Source organism: Protopterus annectens, chromosome 16.part0 (assembly GCF_019279795.1).
Source record: "Protopterus annectens isolate FY-2018-M chromosome 16.part0, PAN1.0, whole genome shotgun sequence".
Lineage (NCBI taxonomy): Eukaryota > Metazoa > Chordata > Ceratodontiformes > Protopteridae > Protopterus > Protopterus annectens.
In genome coordinates this window covers 138827919-138840391 of record NC_056750.1, presented here as the reverse complement: position 1 = coordinate 138840391, position 12473 = coordinate 138827919, and the positions used below count along the sequence as shown (strand labels likewise).

The 12473-nt window shown below is 37.3% G+C and overlaps 1 protein-coding gene across 1 annotated transcript in view; it reads left to right on the top strand.

The window, feature by feature from the left end:
- The window catches only part of LOC122790342 (solute carrier family 12 member 3-like), a 71726-nt gene that overhangs the window by 46644 nt on the left and 12609 nt on the right, over positions 1 to 12473 (top strand). Inside the window, exons 19-23 of the mRNA XM_044057859.1 lie at positions 220 to 294; positions 3373 to 3474; positions 5457 to 5568; positions 8533 to 8619; positions 11236 to 11371. Of these exons, the coding sequence (XP_043913794.1) occupies positions 220 to 294; positions 3373 to 3474; positions 5457 to 5568; positions 8533 to 8619; positions 11236 to 11371 (512 nt within the window). The remainder of the gene's footprint in view (positions 1 to 219; positions 295 to 3372; positions 3475 to 5456; positions 5569 to 8532; positions 8620 to 11235; positions 11372 to 12473) is intronic.

Here is a 12473-nt window from a genome sequence, read left to right as displayed (position 1 = left end):
TGATTCTACAGACTTGTGTTCCTGATGAGATATTATCGCAAACAAACTGTTATAAAAAGCAAGGACAGATCTAGTTTTCCAGGGGAGGGAGGGGTACTCATAAAATATCTGAAACCTCAAAAAAACAAACAAATAGGGGCAATGATGTGCAATGTTCTAGACTGCTGAATATCCTTATTATGTTCTACTACAATGATGCTAAATAATGTCTCATTTCAGTGAATGAAGCCTTCCAGTCTGATGAAGATCTCTCAAAAGACAGCTACAAAGAGAGTTCCTCTCGGTGCACTGCAGGTGAGTTGGTTTTCAGACAAAAGAAGGTGAGAAGTCTGAAATGTAATGTATAGGCACTCAGTTTTTTACCCTTCTACATAGGCATCTGTAGAATGGTTTAATTTACCAACAAACAAAGGCAGAGGATAGAATTAGAATTGTGGCTTTTGCCAAAACACAAGTGTTTGAATTGGACAAAATTCAATACCAGGTTTTGAAAATGGTGTTCTTCTCAATTTGCTCAACAAACAGGAAAGGCAAATATTTAATAGTTTATGAAAAAAAAAATTGCCTTTGCTTAAGTGATAGCTGTCTCAAGAAGTGATAGTTATAAGGGGTGAAGGGGAACAGCTCCTCAAATAAAAAAAAATATATTTCACCAAATGTGTTTGATGTTCTCATTACAGTTTTGGGTATTTGTGGCATAATATTCATTATTTATCTGCACACTATATTATTATACACACAGATTTTATATGTATGTGTGTGTGTGTGTATATATATATATATATATATATATATATATATATATATATATATATATATATATATATATGTCTGTGTGTGTGTGTGTGTGTGTGTATATAGAGAGCGAGATTTTTTTCGAGTTTTTGGAAACTTGATCATATGGTCGGCCTCTCTGATATTTTTTTCGAGTTTCCGAAATGTCAATCATCTGACATAGACCAGTATATATAACACATGTATGATGATGGTAAACAGATATGTGAAACAGACAATTCAAATGTGGGGGGGGTATTTCTTTCCCTGCGGGTTGTGTGATCTTGGAGTTAGTACATATAATTAGCAGGGGGTGTGGGGGTTTTATTTATTTATTTTTTTAAATCGCATGCACTGAGTTGTCTATCAACATTTTGTGGTCAATGTTATGACTGTCGGCATTTGAGTCTGTCAATGCAAGTTAGTAGACCTATATATATATATATATATATATATATATATATATATATATATATATATATATATATATAAATGCATATATGCTCCAGCACACACTGGAACTAATATACCTAAAACACAAGCAAAACATGTACAAAGGTTTATTTGACGTATTTATTTTTAAAAGTGGTGAAATTGATGATAGTACAATAAGAATAGTTTAATCCACACAAAGCAGTCCGTTATATGTGAGGTGAAATAAAAAGTTAACCACACATCATGCAAGAGACAGTGAAAGCAAGAGAGGCTTAAACAGAGGCTGAGAAAGATAATATGAGCTGAAAAGCCAACACCTATCTGGAACGGTACTAGTATAACTGACCCCAATGATCAGTAGGAGCAGATTGACCAGATAGGTCAGCTGTTATTATACAGTGGCATTATTAAAAAAGTGTTATCTTTTTAAATATTGTATAAGTGGACTTCTTTACACACTTTGTTATGTTGAGCTCAGGACAGGCAGTATAATCCTGAGATATTGTGGTGTGTTACTGTGGAGTACCACACCCATCTACATAGTGACTGCACTGTGTCTGTAGTTAGATTCCTTACATTAAAAATGTTTGCAAAAGCATCATTTAGAGCAGCAATAGTAAAGCATTACAGAGGGATAAGGTATTAGGAAGTGCTGCAAGGCAGATCGGTTTTATTATTATTAGTAGCAGTATTATAGTACCATTTCAAAAAACTTCTAAAATCACACAAAACTTGGCTCTGCTCATGTTCCTGTCCTGGCTAGTTCTTGTACAAACATAATCTAAGAAGCCTACACCATAAATGTTCTATTACTGTCTTCTCTCTGCAAATGGAATCTATGCTGTATTTGACACTGGTACAGATCTGTTTTTGCCCTAAAAGTGGGCTTCCACACAGAAGAGTTTCACCTGTATCATCCAGAAAATGTGTACTACTTATTCAATGCCTTATTTAAGTTAATATTGTACACATCTCTTGCTCATAATAGCTTGCTGCAACCTGTTGTTTTTGTATACTATTACACACTGTGTATATTGTGAGTACCAACTAGAGGGCTTTGTAAACATGTTGGACTCATATCTGTTATGTTCTATCTGTGTTATCTGGAGCTTTTCTCCACGGGCCTCCGCTGAAAATGGACATATATCCAGTCGGACTATCCCGGTCAACAAATGTAAAATAAAATAAATATATTGTATTTCACCTTTGATTTTTTTATTCAGCCTTATAGATACATCATATTTGTTAAAGTCTTCCTTATAGATACATCATATTTGTTAAAGTCTTCCATAGCTTTTTCAACTATTCATATTATCATTGATTATATTACTTGCACTTTGCACCTTACTATTATGTTTTAAGATACAATTGTACTTTTTGTCAACTATTGTATTTTTTTCTTCTTTCACTGTAATTTTTCACTGTGTACAATTTCTCGGAGCTTTTCTCCCCAGACCTCCACTGAAAAAGGATCTGTGTCCAGTCGGACTTTCCCAGTAAACAAATGTAAAATAAATAAATAAAAATAAATTATTTTAATCTATATTTGCAGGCTTACCAGTGATCACATAATAATGATGGTGGGCTCCTACCCCCAATAAGATTTGCTAGAGGATGTGTATTCTCCATCTTACTGTATGTATACTATTGTACTACCTAATTATTGTATTTTGCTTATATTTCTGAGGAGCTTTTTGCCTCAGGCCTCCACTGAAAAGGGGCTTCTGACCCAGTCGGACTTTCCCTGTAAACAAATATGAATAAATAAATTTCAGCCTTTGAAGACAGAATAGAGCCAAAGGGCATGTGCTAAGTGGAAGACAGGGAAGAACCCTTAGATGAAGGAGATTCAGTGGAAAAATACCTAATTATGTGGGCAACAGCACAAAATCAGCGTAACCAGAACTGTCACCCTGCTGTTGTAGAGGAATAGCTGTTTTGAAGGCTTATTTAGCCAAAGTCTTAGAAAACCACCTCACAGGATTTGGAATTTTCCATCCAATTATTTAAATGATTAACTTAAAACACTGAACTACAAGCTCACAAGCATTTAAAAATATGCTCCCTGCAAATATGTTTTGAAATGAGTATGTGAAAGTGCAATTATTACCGCAGCTTTTGAGAAACACATTCTTACTGCTGAATCTCCTACCCATATTACAGATGCTCCAGAATACCCAGTTGTAGATGGAGAGAGCAGAAGCATTTTCCAGTGTAAACAGGCCAAGAAATACATAGACATCTACTGGCTGTGCGATGATGGAGGTAAGTGTGCATCATGTTCTCCCAGAATCTTTCTGCAATGCTGCAACACTAATCTCCTTTGTGTGCTCCCTAACAAAATACAATCCTTTACTTATTCCCATTCAGGAAAAGCATTCCCAAAACATGGCAAAATTACGTAAGGCATTATATGTTTTAAATAGCCCAAAACATAAGGCTGTGATTCTGATTACAGCAGAGTGTTAGCTTTGCAACAAAGAAGGGATACTGCCCTTTCTCTGCAGTGGAAGTAGTACATTTCTTCAGTATCACAGCTGGGACATTATTTACCACCTACAGCAGTCAAGCATGTGGATAAGATACTGCAGAGGCCTGTACTGTATTAAAACAGTTCTAAATCCAGTATGTCCCTTTCATGCTACAGACCCATTCCAACACGGACAACATGACCACCCACATATCAGAATAAGGACCTGCATGTTCCAAATTCCCCAAGAAGTTGGGATATTATCTTGCTAGTGATACAGAGTATTTGCCTCCTCATAAGGCAAGGTCCTACAGTGCTTATAAACAAAAGTATTGTCTCTTCAATGCAGGAATAAGCACACTGCAGCTTTCTGTGTCCCTCTGCCTGCTCACAAACTGTTCCACACTTCAGAGTGGTTGACAGCAGATTATATAACATCCATATAATCCATTCAGAGTTCCTTTCAGAAAAGACTTCCACCCCACACTGCATCACTCCACTCAAATATGCTTTGTCACACACGGAAAAAGTACCTTTAACATCTGCACAAGCGTCTTGTTTTGTGTTACATAATTTCACTTACACCCACTCAGCTCCTTATACAGGATATCATGTCAAAGTACCTCTTGGGTCTCACCACTAGGTGTCTCATTACATATCATCTGAGCCAAAACCACAGTGCATCATGAGTATCATATATTTTTATTTTATGTATAAGTACTGTCTTTTAATGAATTTAAATTAACCACATTTTTTGACATTTAAGACTTGTACTTTTAAAAAGCTTTGAAGAACATTCAACCAGTGTCAGCTGATTTCATGCTATGTGATTAATCCTTTTAAAACAGGAAATGGTAAATTGTGTCAAGAGGTTCTGATAAAGTCTTAATGAAAGTTGCTGTAAGACAAAAGTGCTTATCAGGATTTTTATTTTCAGTTTTAGCTATTAAAGTGATTACTTCCTGCATCTTGGGACTTGCATAACTGGCTTGTATACTTTAATTCTAGTTTACCTGTTTAAAGCCAGTGTGAGTAATGTGTTGTAGTTTGGTGTTAATATTAAGTTTTGTAAATATGAAACAATCATATTACATTAAAAGGAAATTAAGCTCCCCAACTAGAAATGTATGATTTTGTAACCTCCACATCTCCTACTTACATACCTCTTAAACGCCCTCATTTTGCAGAATATTCTTGAGTTCGCCTCATATTTTCCCAGTCCACGATAAAAAATTTGATTTTCTGGTAAAAAGTCAGAGGATTCCAGTCAACCAATAACTGCAGATATTAGAGTTCCAAAAATGTGTGTTGATACAAAAAATGTTGCCCTATTAACCTTTTAGGTGAATTATAGCAATATTTAAAAATTGTCCTTGATTTTTGGACATTTGTCCTCCTGTTGTTTTTGACTATGTTTAGAATTCTCAAGCAAAGAAGTTGAAAGGTACTCCTATTTATATATTCCCCCTCTGAAGTTGCACCATAGATTACCTCCATTTGATAATTGCATGTAAAATTGAGTACAAAATATAAACAAAATTGTGAGGGAGAACCCAAGGTTAGGAGATTTCTAGAATATCAGTACCTGTGCATCTGCTTATTTTAAGTGGAGCTTGCATGCAGTGTTGAAAACCAAGTTTGCTGCATTACAATGAATGATATCTACAAAGAAAAAGCTGTTTTATAAGTAGATGAGATTAGCAGGAGATTCTGTATTGTTTAGCTGTTCACATGTGGTTTTACACACATTGATTCTGTGCTTGTTTCATACCCACAGGTCTCACCATTTTGGTTCCATACCTGCTGTCCCGCAGGAAGAGATGGGGCAACTGTAAGGTCCGTGTGTTTATCAGCACAAGCACAGAAAAGAGTGATCAGGAGAAAGAAGCGTAAGTATGCCTCAGAAAGAAATGCAATGGCTGATGTCAGAAAAGAACTCTACCATGCTCATCTTCCTGTACCTGCTCTAGAAGTCTGATGACCAGCATTCACCATCCAAGCGATTTTTGTCCCACTGCAATTTCAGTAAAGCTACTCAATAAATAAAGCAGAGGAATAGATTACAGCCCCTGCATTGCAAATCATATATAACCAGTCTCAGGGTTCAGTGGAGATCCTGGCAGTCAAAAGCTATTCATCCTTTTACTAGTGGTGGTCCTTCAACTATATTTGACTGAAAAAGATGGCAAGGACTTCTCATTAATTTCTCCTTTAGTGAGTTCTTTGCCTACCAAAGATGTTTGCATAATCTGTATCTATTTAGCCCTGGATCATCTGTCTCTTTTTAAAAATACACACATCGCTGTCATCGGTTTTCTAGCATTCAGGAACAAGTTAAACTTAAGGATAGCAGTTGGCAGCGGAAGAGGGAAGGGCTCACCTCTTGGGGGCGGAGTTGCATTTTCCATGTGTGAATCTCGAGTGGAGACTAGAGATCACATGCAGGTGCATGCTGCAAGGGTAGAGCCTTTCACAGTTTTTATCACTCACATATGTGGATGACACACTTCAATATAAAAGAAAACCCCAGTGATCAGTACCTGGAGCACTGCCATACCATAGCTGTCCTCTTACCCAAAAAAGGGGAACAAATGGTGAAAGTGGACCCGGCCCCACCATGGTAGCCTGCAACGGTAGAGGATGAAAAATAGGCAAAAATAATAATAATTCTTACGGTGCTAGGGCCCCATAACAGGACTAAATGACACATGGTGGTGCTAGGGCCCCATAACAGGACTAAATGACACACGGTGGTGCTAGAGCCCCATAACAGGACTAAATGACACACGGTGGTGCTAGTGCCCCATAACAGGACTAAATGACACACGGTGGTGCTAGGGCCCATAACAGGACTAAATGACACACGGTGGTGCTAGGGCCCCATAACAAGACTAAATGACACATGGTTATGGAAGTACAAACTGGTACATCTGTCTAAAAAAGTAAACCTGTCTACATCAGACAATCAACGGACTACATAGAATGTGTTGGACTTCCTAAGTGAACAAAATAAAATCACTCTGAATAATGAATGCCCCTTCTACTAAACAGTGATTTAGAACACAAAAGTCAATGATGCTTCTACTTTTCAATATTGCAGCAATGTAGTCTTTGTTTGACTATTGTGGCTTTGGTATTCTTTACTATTATTTTTAAAAATGAGTAGAAAATAGAATGAACAGTTTTTAAGTTTCAAAATTCCTTCATTTGTGTATCTGACACACTTATTAAATTATCTGCAACTGTCTTTGATATTGCTCACAATATTGTCATTTTTTTCTTTCATTCCTTAATTGCAGTTTCTATCATCATTTGGATATTGTTTAATACATGGTAAACACTGCTTACCACATTTTTTGGTTAGGTATATGGTGTCACTTTTTTATACTGCACAGTTTTACTATTTTAAATTTTTACCACATCTATGTCAGTCTTCAACCAAACTGTCATTCTTGCCTACAATGTTCATTCACAATTGTTTATTATGCTATGACTGAAGCTAAATGCTTGAGTTTATTGATTCAGCAGGATTTTTACTTATTGAACTTCAGGACATGATGAAGGAAATCTGCCATTTTTACAGTGAGACAAGGTTCAGAGTTACCATGTGCACTCCAAACTAACAGCACTGCAGCTTGTGACATGCACAACTTTGCACTTGTCCACCAGTGCTCAATACACACCACAATCATTGAAACAACAGACTGTGCTGTACAAAGTAATCACAGTGCAGGTATTCAGGAGGCATTACACAGCATTAGTAGAAGGGGAGAGTGGTGTAACATCATGTGTTGTACTGTGTAGTTGCACTCCAAACACCCACAAGAGGTTACAGAGCAGTAGTAGGGCAAACAGCAGTGTGGCAGTCTGAGCTGGAGTACATTCAGGAGGGGGTTAGAGAGGAGTAACAGTAGGGCATGTAACTATTGTCCCACTGTGGGTTGTACTGTATAACTACACTCCTGTCACATGGAACAGATTATAGAACAGTTGTAGGTAAACTCCAGGCACTCAGGACGGGGTTAGAAAGTCAGAAAGCACACCACATCACATCAGCATACAACACACTTGGGATGTGTGTGTGTGTGTGTGTGTGTGTGTGTGTAGCGACATACTACACACACTACAGTACCTCTGTGCCCCTGCATCACAGCAGCACACAATACATTTGGGGGGGGGGGTTTGTGTAATATTACATATTTCATGCAGTGTACTCCTGACATCACAGCAGCACAGTGGGCAATTGTTGCGTGCACACTTTATATCATCACTTTATGTTCCATCCCTGCCTCTGTCCTACACTCTGTCCATTTCCTACAGACACAACCCTAGCGAGTTTATAGAAGATTTCACCAGTACTTCTGTGCTATTTGCCAACTACATTCTATAACAGTGCCAGTAATGTATTAGTGTATCCCACTCTTACCTGCACCAATGTTCATATACTGCAGGAATAACTCTGAAGCTTACACAAACCAGCCACACAACTTCCAAATGCTGCCAGTCAGACTGCAAGATTAAACCGTCCCACTGCTCATCAGCTAATCAGGGATATTTTGATGTTTCCTGAAGATCTCTATGGGCAGATCACACTGTCACTCTAGGTTGTCTTACTTTGGGGGAGTTACCATTTTATCAGCCCAGGAATATCATTTGAAAAAAGAAAGAATATTTATCTTTACAAAAGACACCCTTTACAAATGGATAATCAACTACCACAACCAGTTCTCTTTATACATTTGATATACAGCACTCAGAAAAGAATGAAATTGCAGATACTCTAAAATAATAATAATAATAAAAAAAAATAATTTCTTAAAGTTTCACATCTTACCTCTCTCTTTTTTTCCCAGCATGAAATCCTTGCTCAGCAAGTTCCGTCTTCGGTTCAAGGAAATTGTGGTGCTCACAGACACTGATCAAAAGCCTCATCCTGAAAGGTAAGAGACAATGTGGTTTTCAGCTCCATGATTTGGGCTTCTCTGTGTACATTGCCAAAACTGTTTACCTGTGATGGCACTGATTCAAAGAAGCATCCTTTCTAGGTATGAAGTCAGTTTGTTTCTAAGACAGTTGGAAAGGGTGACACTATACAGCAAGACTCCAATTAAGTTTCAACTAAAACTGAACATATAACATACCAACTCCCATATTTCATGGAGTGGTAAAGTCACACCACCCTCCAGGATGGAAGCTATGACCTCAATATCCCCTAGACTTATTTATAACTAAGGCTGCTGCACGTCAAAGGAAAAGGAATCCCTTGATTCATCAGTCAGCCAAAAAGTAGCAATGTTCTTAATTTTTAGCCAAGGACTAGCTGCTGTGACACTCTTTCAGTGTATGATTTTTTCTTTAATCTCAACTACTTAAAAGACACAGCTGACTCTGTTTGAGGTTGCCTCATGACTGAATGCTCATGAAATAATGCCATACTATGCAATGAAGGAAATACGAGGCCCTATCAAAGACAGATAGTGCCCAACATTGGAAATATGACCACTTAAGCCCCAGACTATAATGGCAGCCAAGGTCTGACCCAGTGGAAATTATAATGTCTGAAGGAGCAGCATGTAATTTCAAATCAAAATGAAAACAGCATTATTACTAACTATTAACATAACTTTGGTTTGTTAAAGAATATAATGTATGCCAGCTTTGGTTTGTTTATAAAGCTGCCTATGACCTTCAAACTCCCATTAAGCCCCTAAAAGAACAGCTGTTCTAATCCACACACACATATGTATGTGTGTGTGTCACACACAGAGAATTTAATTTATTTATTTCTATATTTACAAAAAAGAAAATATACTTGAATAGTATTTTTATGAAGCCCCCTTTTTCCAGACACACCACAATCTCATATTAGTACTGTCAAGTTATTAGCAATGTTTTCACAAAGATCCAGGAAGAAAATTGTTGTCTTGCTGGTGTTTATTAGATTAACACTGAACTCATAAAAGTATGAATTAACTGCTTGGAGTGCATGGAGTGCACTCTGTTTATATGTAGCACATCTCCCCACTCCATTTTGTTTTGCAGCACCTAGGTTGTGTCAGGGAAAGAATATACTTTGTCAATGATATGTACTTGTCATGAAAAGTACTTCTACTTCTGAAGCTTATAAAGGGACATGGAACAGAGTTAAGTATCAGGTGTACAACATGGACTGGTAACATCCTAAGCAAAAGCTACTCAAGCTGCAGTCCACTTAAAAAGCAATTCTGATCTGATACTTTTCATTTAGTAGGTCTTTGTACCACCATTCAAAATACATCACCACCATTAAAACCCCATCAGTTCAGAGCAGATGATCATAGAATAAAACAGATGACCGGCAGAAAGGAAGTGGACAAAAAAGACTAAGTGAATCTGGAAGGCAGCTAAAAAGTGGACATATCAAGAGAGACTTGAGAAAATGTTACTTGAAAGAGAGGATGGTAGGACTCAAGAATTAACTTAAAACCGAGCTTTGAAGTTTGGTTTTAACCATGTATTTTACCTGGGTGCTTATTTTTAATGTTATTGTTGGGTTCACAAACTGGGATTGCTTCTTACACATTATTTTAATTACTTTATCTGGGACAGGGGTACTGTGTTAGCTATCAGCTTCGAGGAGATTCAAAGATCTCTGGGACAGAACAGAGAAAGGGGTGGTATAGCCATATAAGGGCTAACTGCAATACATGTGTAATCAAAAGATTGCAAGACTTTTTTGTTGGCATCTTCATATATAGGGATAGCCCTCTGCTTACCTACAGGGAGATGCTTTAATCAAATTATTCAGTTTATCCCGACAGTTTAAAGCCTTTGATTTAGTTCCATATGACACATACAGGAGGACTACAGAACAGAAAACCATGGATAGTGTGTAATAGTGCATATAACAGTAATATTTGCATCTAAGGAGCATGTGATAGGAACAATCCAGACCATGAACTTTTAGAACAGAGAAAGGAAGTCTGCAGTAAATATTGAAAAGGTGACTAGAAATGTTTGGGATGTTGTAGTATCCCTCAAACATCTAGCAAATGCACTACAAGAAGTTAGAGAAGGCATGCATATGGAAATGTGGTTTACAGATTAAAAGGATAGGGCAAGCTGGCATATCTATAGTGTGTGGCATCAGATGGCTGTGTAACAGAACACTGCACAAGCTTAGGTCCGATTGTCATTCTGTCTTTATTTATAACATAAGACATGAATCCAGGTTGCAAGTAACAACAATAAAAATAGGAAAGCAGTAAGGGAGTGGGGAGGTGGGGTCAGAGCAAACAGGGCAGTAAGGGAGTGGGGAGGTGGGGTCAGAGGAAACAGGCAGACCTGAAGGGAACAGCAACTGCCTGGCAAACAAGTCAATGCATGTTGTATAAAGCAGTAAGAAGTAGATTTACTGTTTTAATTAATAGAAGCAATTTATTACACAAACATACATATCAAATTTAAGATGCACTCACCCCATCTTTCTTTCTTCTGCATTATACAGATAAAATGACTGTCTGCTGTTCTCATCTGGATTGCTAACTTTCTATTTTTCCCCTCCCATCTTCCTACAGCATGAAGGTATTTGAAGACCTAGTAGCCCCTTACAGACTGAATGATGGGATGAAAGCAGATAGCACAGTGCAAGAGCTGAAGAGTGAGAACCCCTGGAAGATTTCTGATCAGGAGTTGCTATGGCACATTAAAAAGGTATCTGTGAATTATTTATGAATTATTGCATTTAGAAGTGATTATTATTAAAGGTTTAGGTCAGACATAGTGCTAAACACAGAGTAAGAGAAGTCAGGATTGTGCAAATACTATTCTCTCCACCAGAGTTTCAAGCTCTCAGTCACAGGTACACACATTCTTATAAATATAAAAAAGGTAACCACCACCGTTTGTTCTTCTTCTTCTTCTTTCGGCTTTTCCCGGAGTTTTACGGTGTCGAGTTGCCAGCCCGGCGCCCATTTGTTAAGAAGGTAATTATCACAAAACTTGCTGCTTACACCTACCAACATTTTCAATAACAGTTACCGCACTCATGAAAAAACTGAATGATATAAATGGAAGCTAGTGCTGAAATGGCTCCCAACTGAAATGTCTGCACTTGAAACGCCAAGTGCCAACAGACAAAAAAAAAAGGATTGCAAACTCAAGAGAAGATCGAATCTTAAAGCTTGCTCTTCTCCTTCAAACTTCTTTTTTGCAGGTCCAATGTGGGGGAAAAGCACCACCCCCAAAATGTATACATACCAACTCCGAGATTACCACACCTCAGAGAAAAGGGGAATACTCTGAGAAATGGCCATCTCGGACTTAGTATATGCAAGTCTGTTCTTTTAGTCATTCAGTCTCCATGTTTTGGGATTCACTATAGTGGGTCCTGACCTTTTAAGTGGTTACCTGGTAAAATATTTCTATATTACAATGACCAGATAGTGCTTTTGTCTCCACAACTGTGACTTTATCAGACTGGCATAACAAACAATTTAAATAGTTTCATTATATCATGACTAAATTTTAATAAAGAATCTTCCTCATTTTTTAAAACTACTTTAAAATTAATGTGATTATTTATTACATGGCATAATTTTGCATTCAGAAGAACCTGCCAATAATATTCCTTAGAATTTAATCTTTTGCATCTTTGGATTTAGTTCCACAGAATCTAAAACATAAAAAATAAATTTCTTAAATTCCTGACACTTAACAGAATGTTTGAATAATGTGCTCTTCTCATTATCCGGGTTTATGGCATAATTTTCTTCATAAACACATTTAAATAGACTTCACTGAATATGCCCTGTAC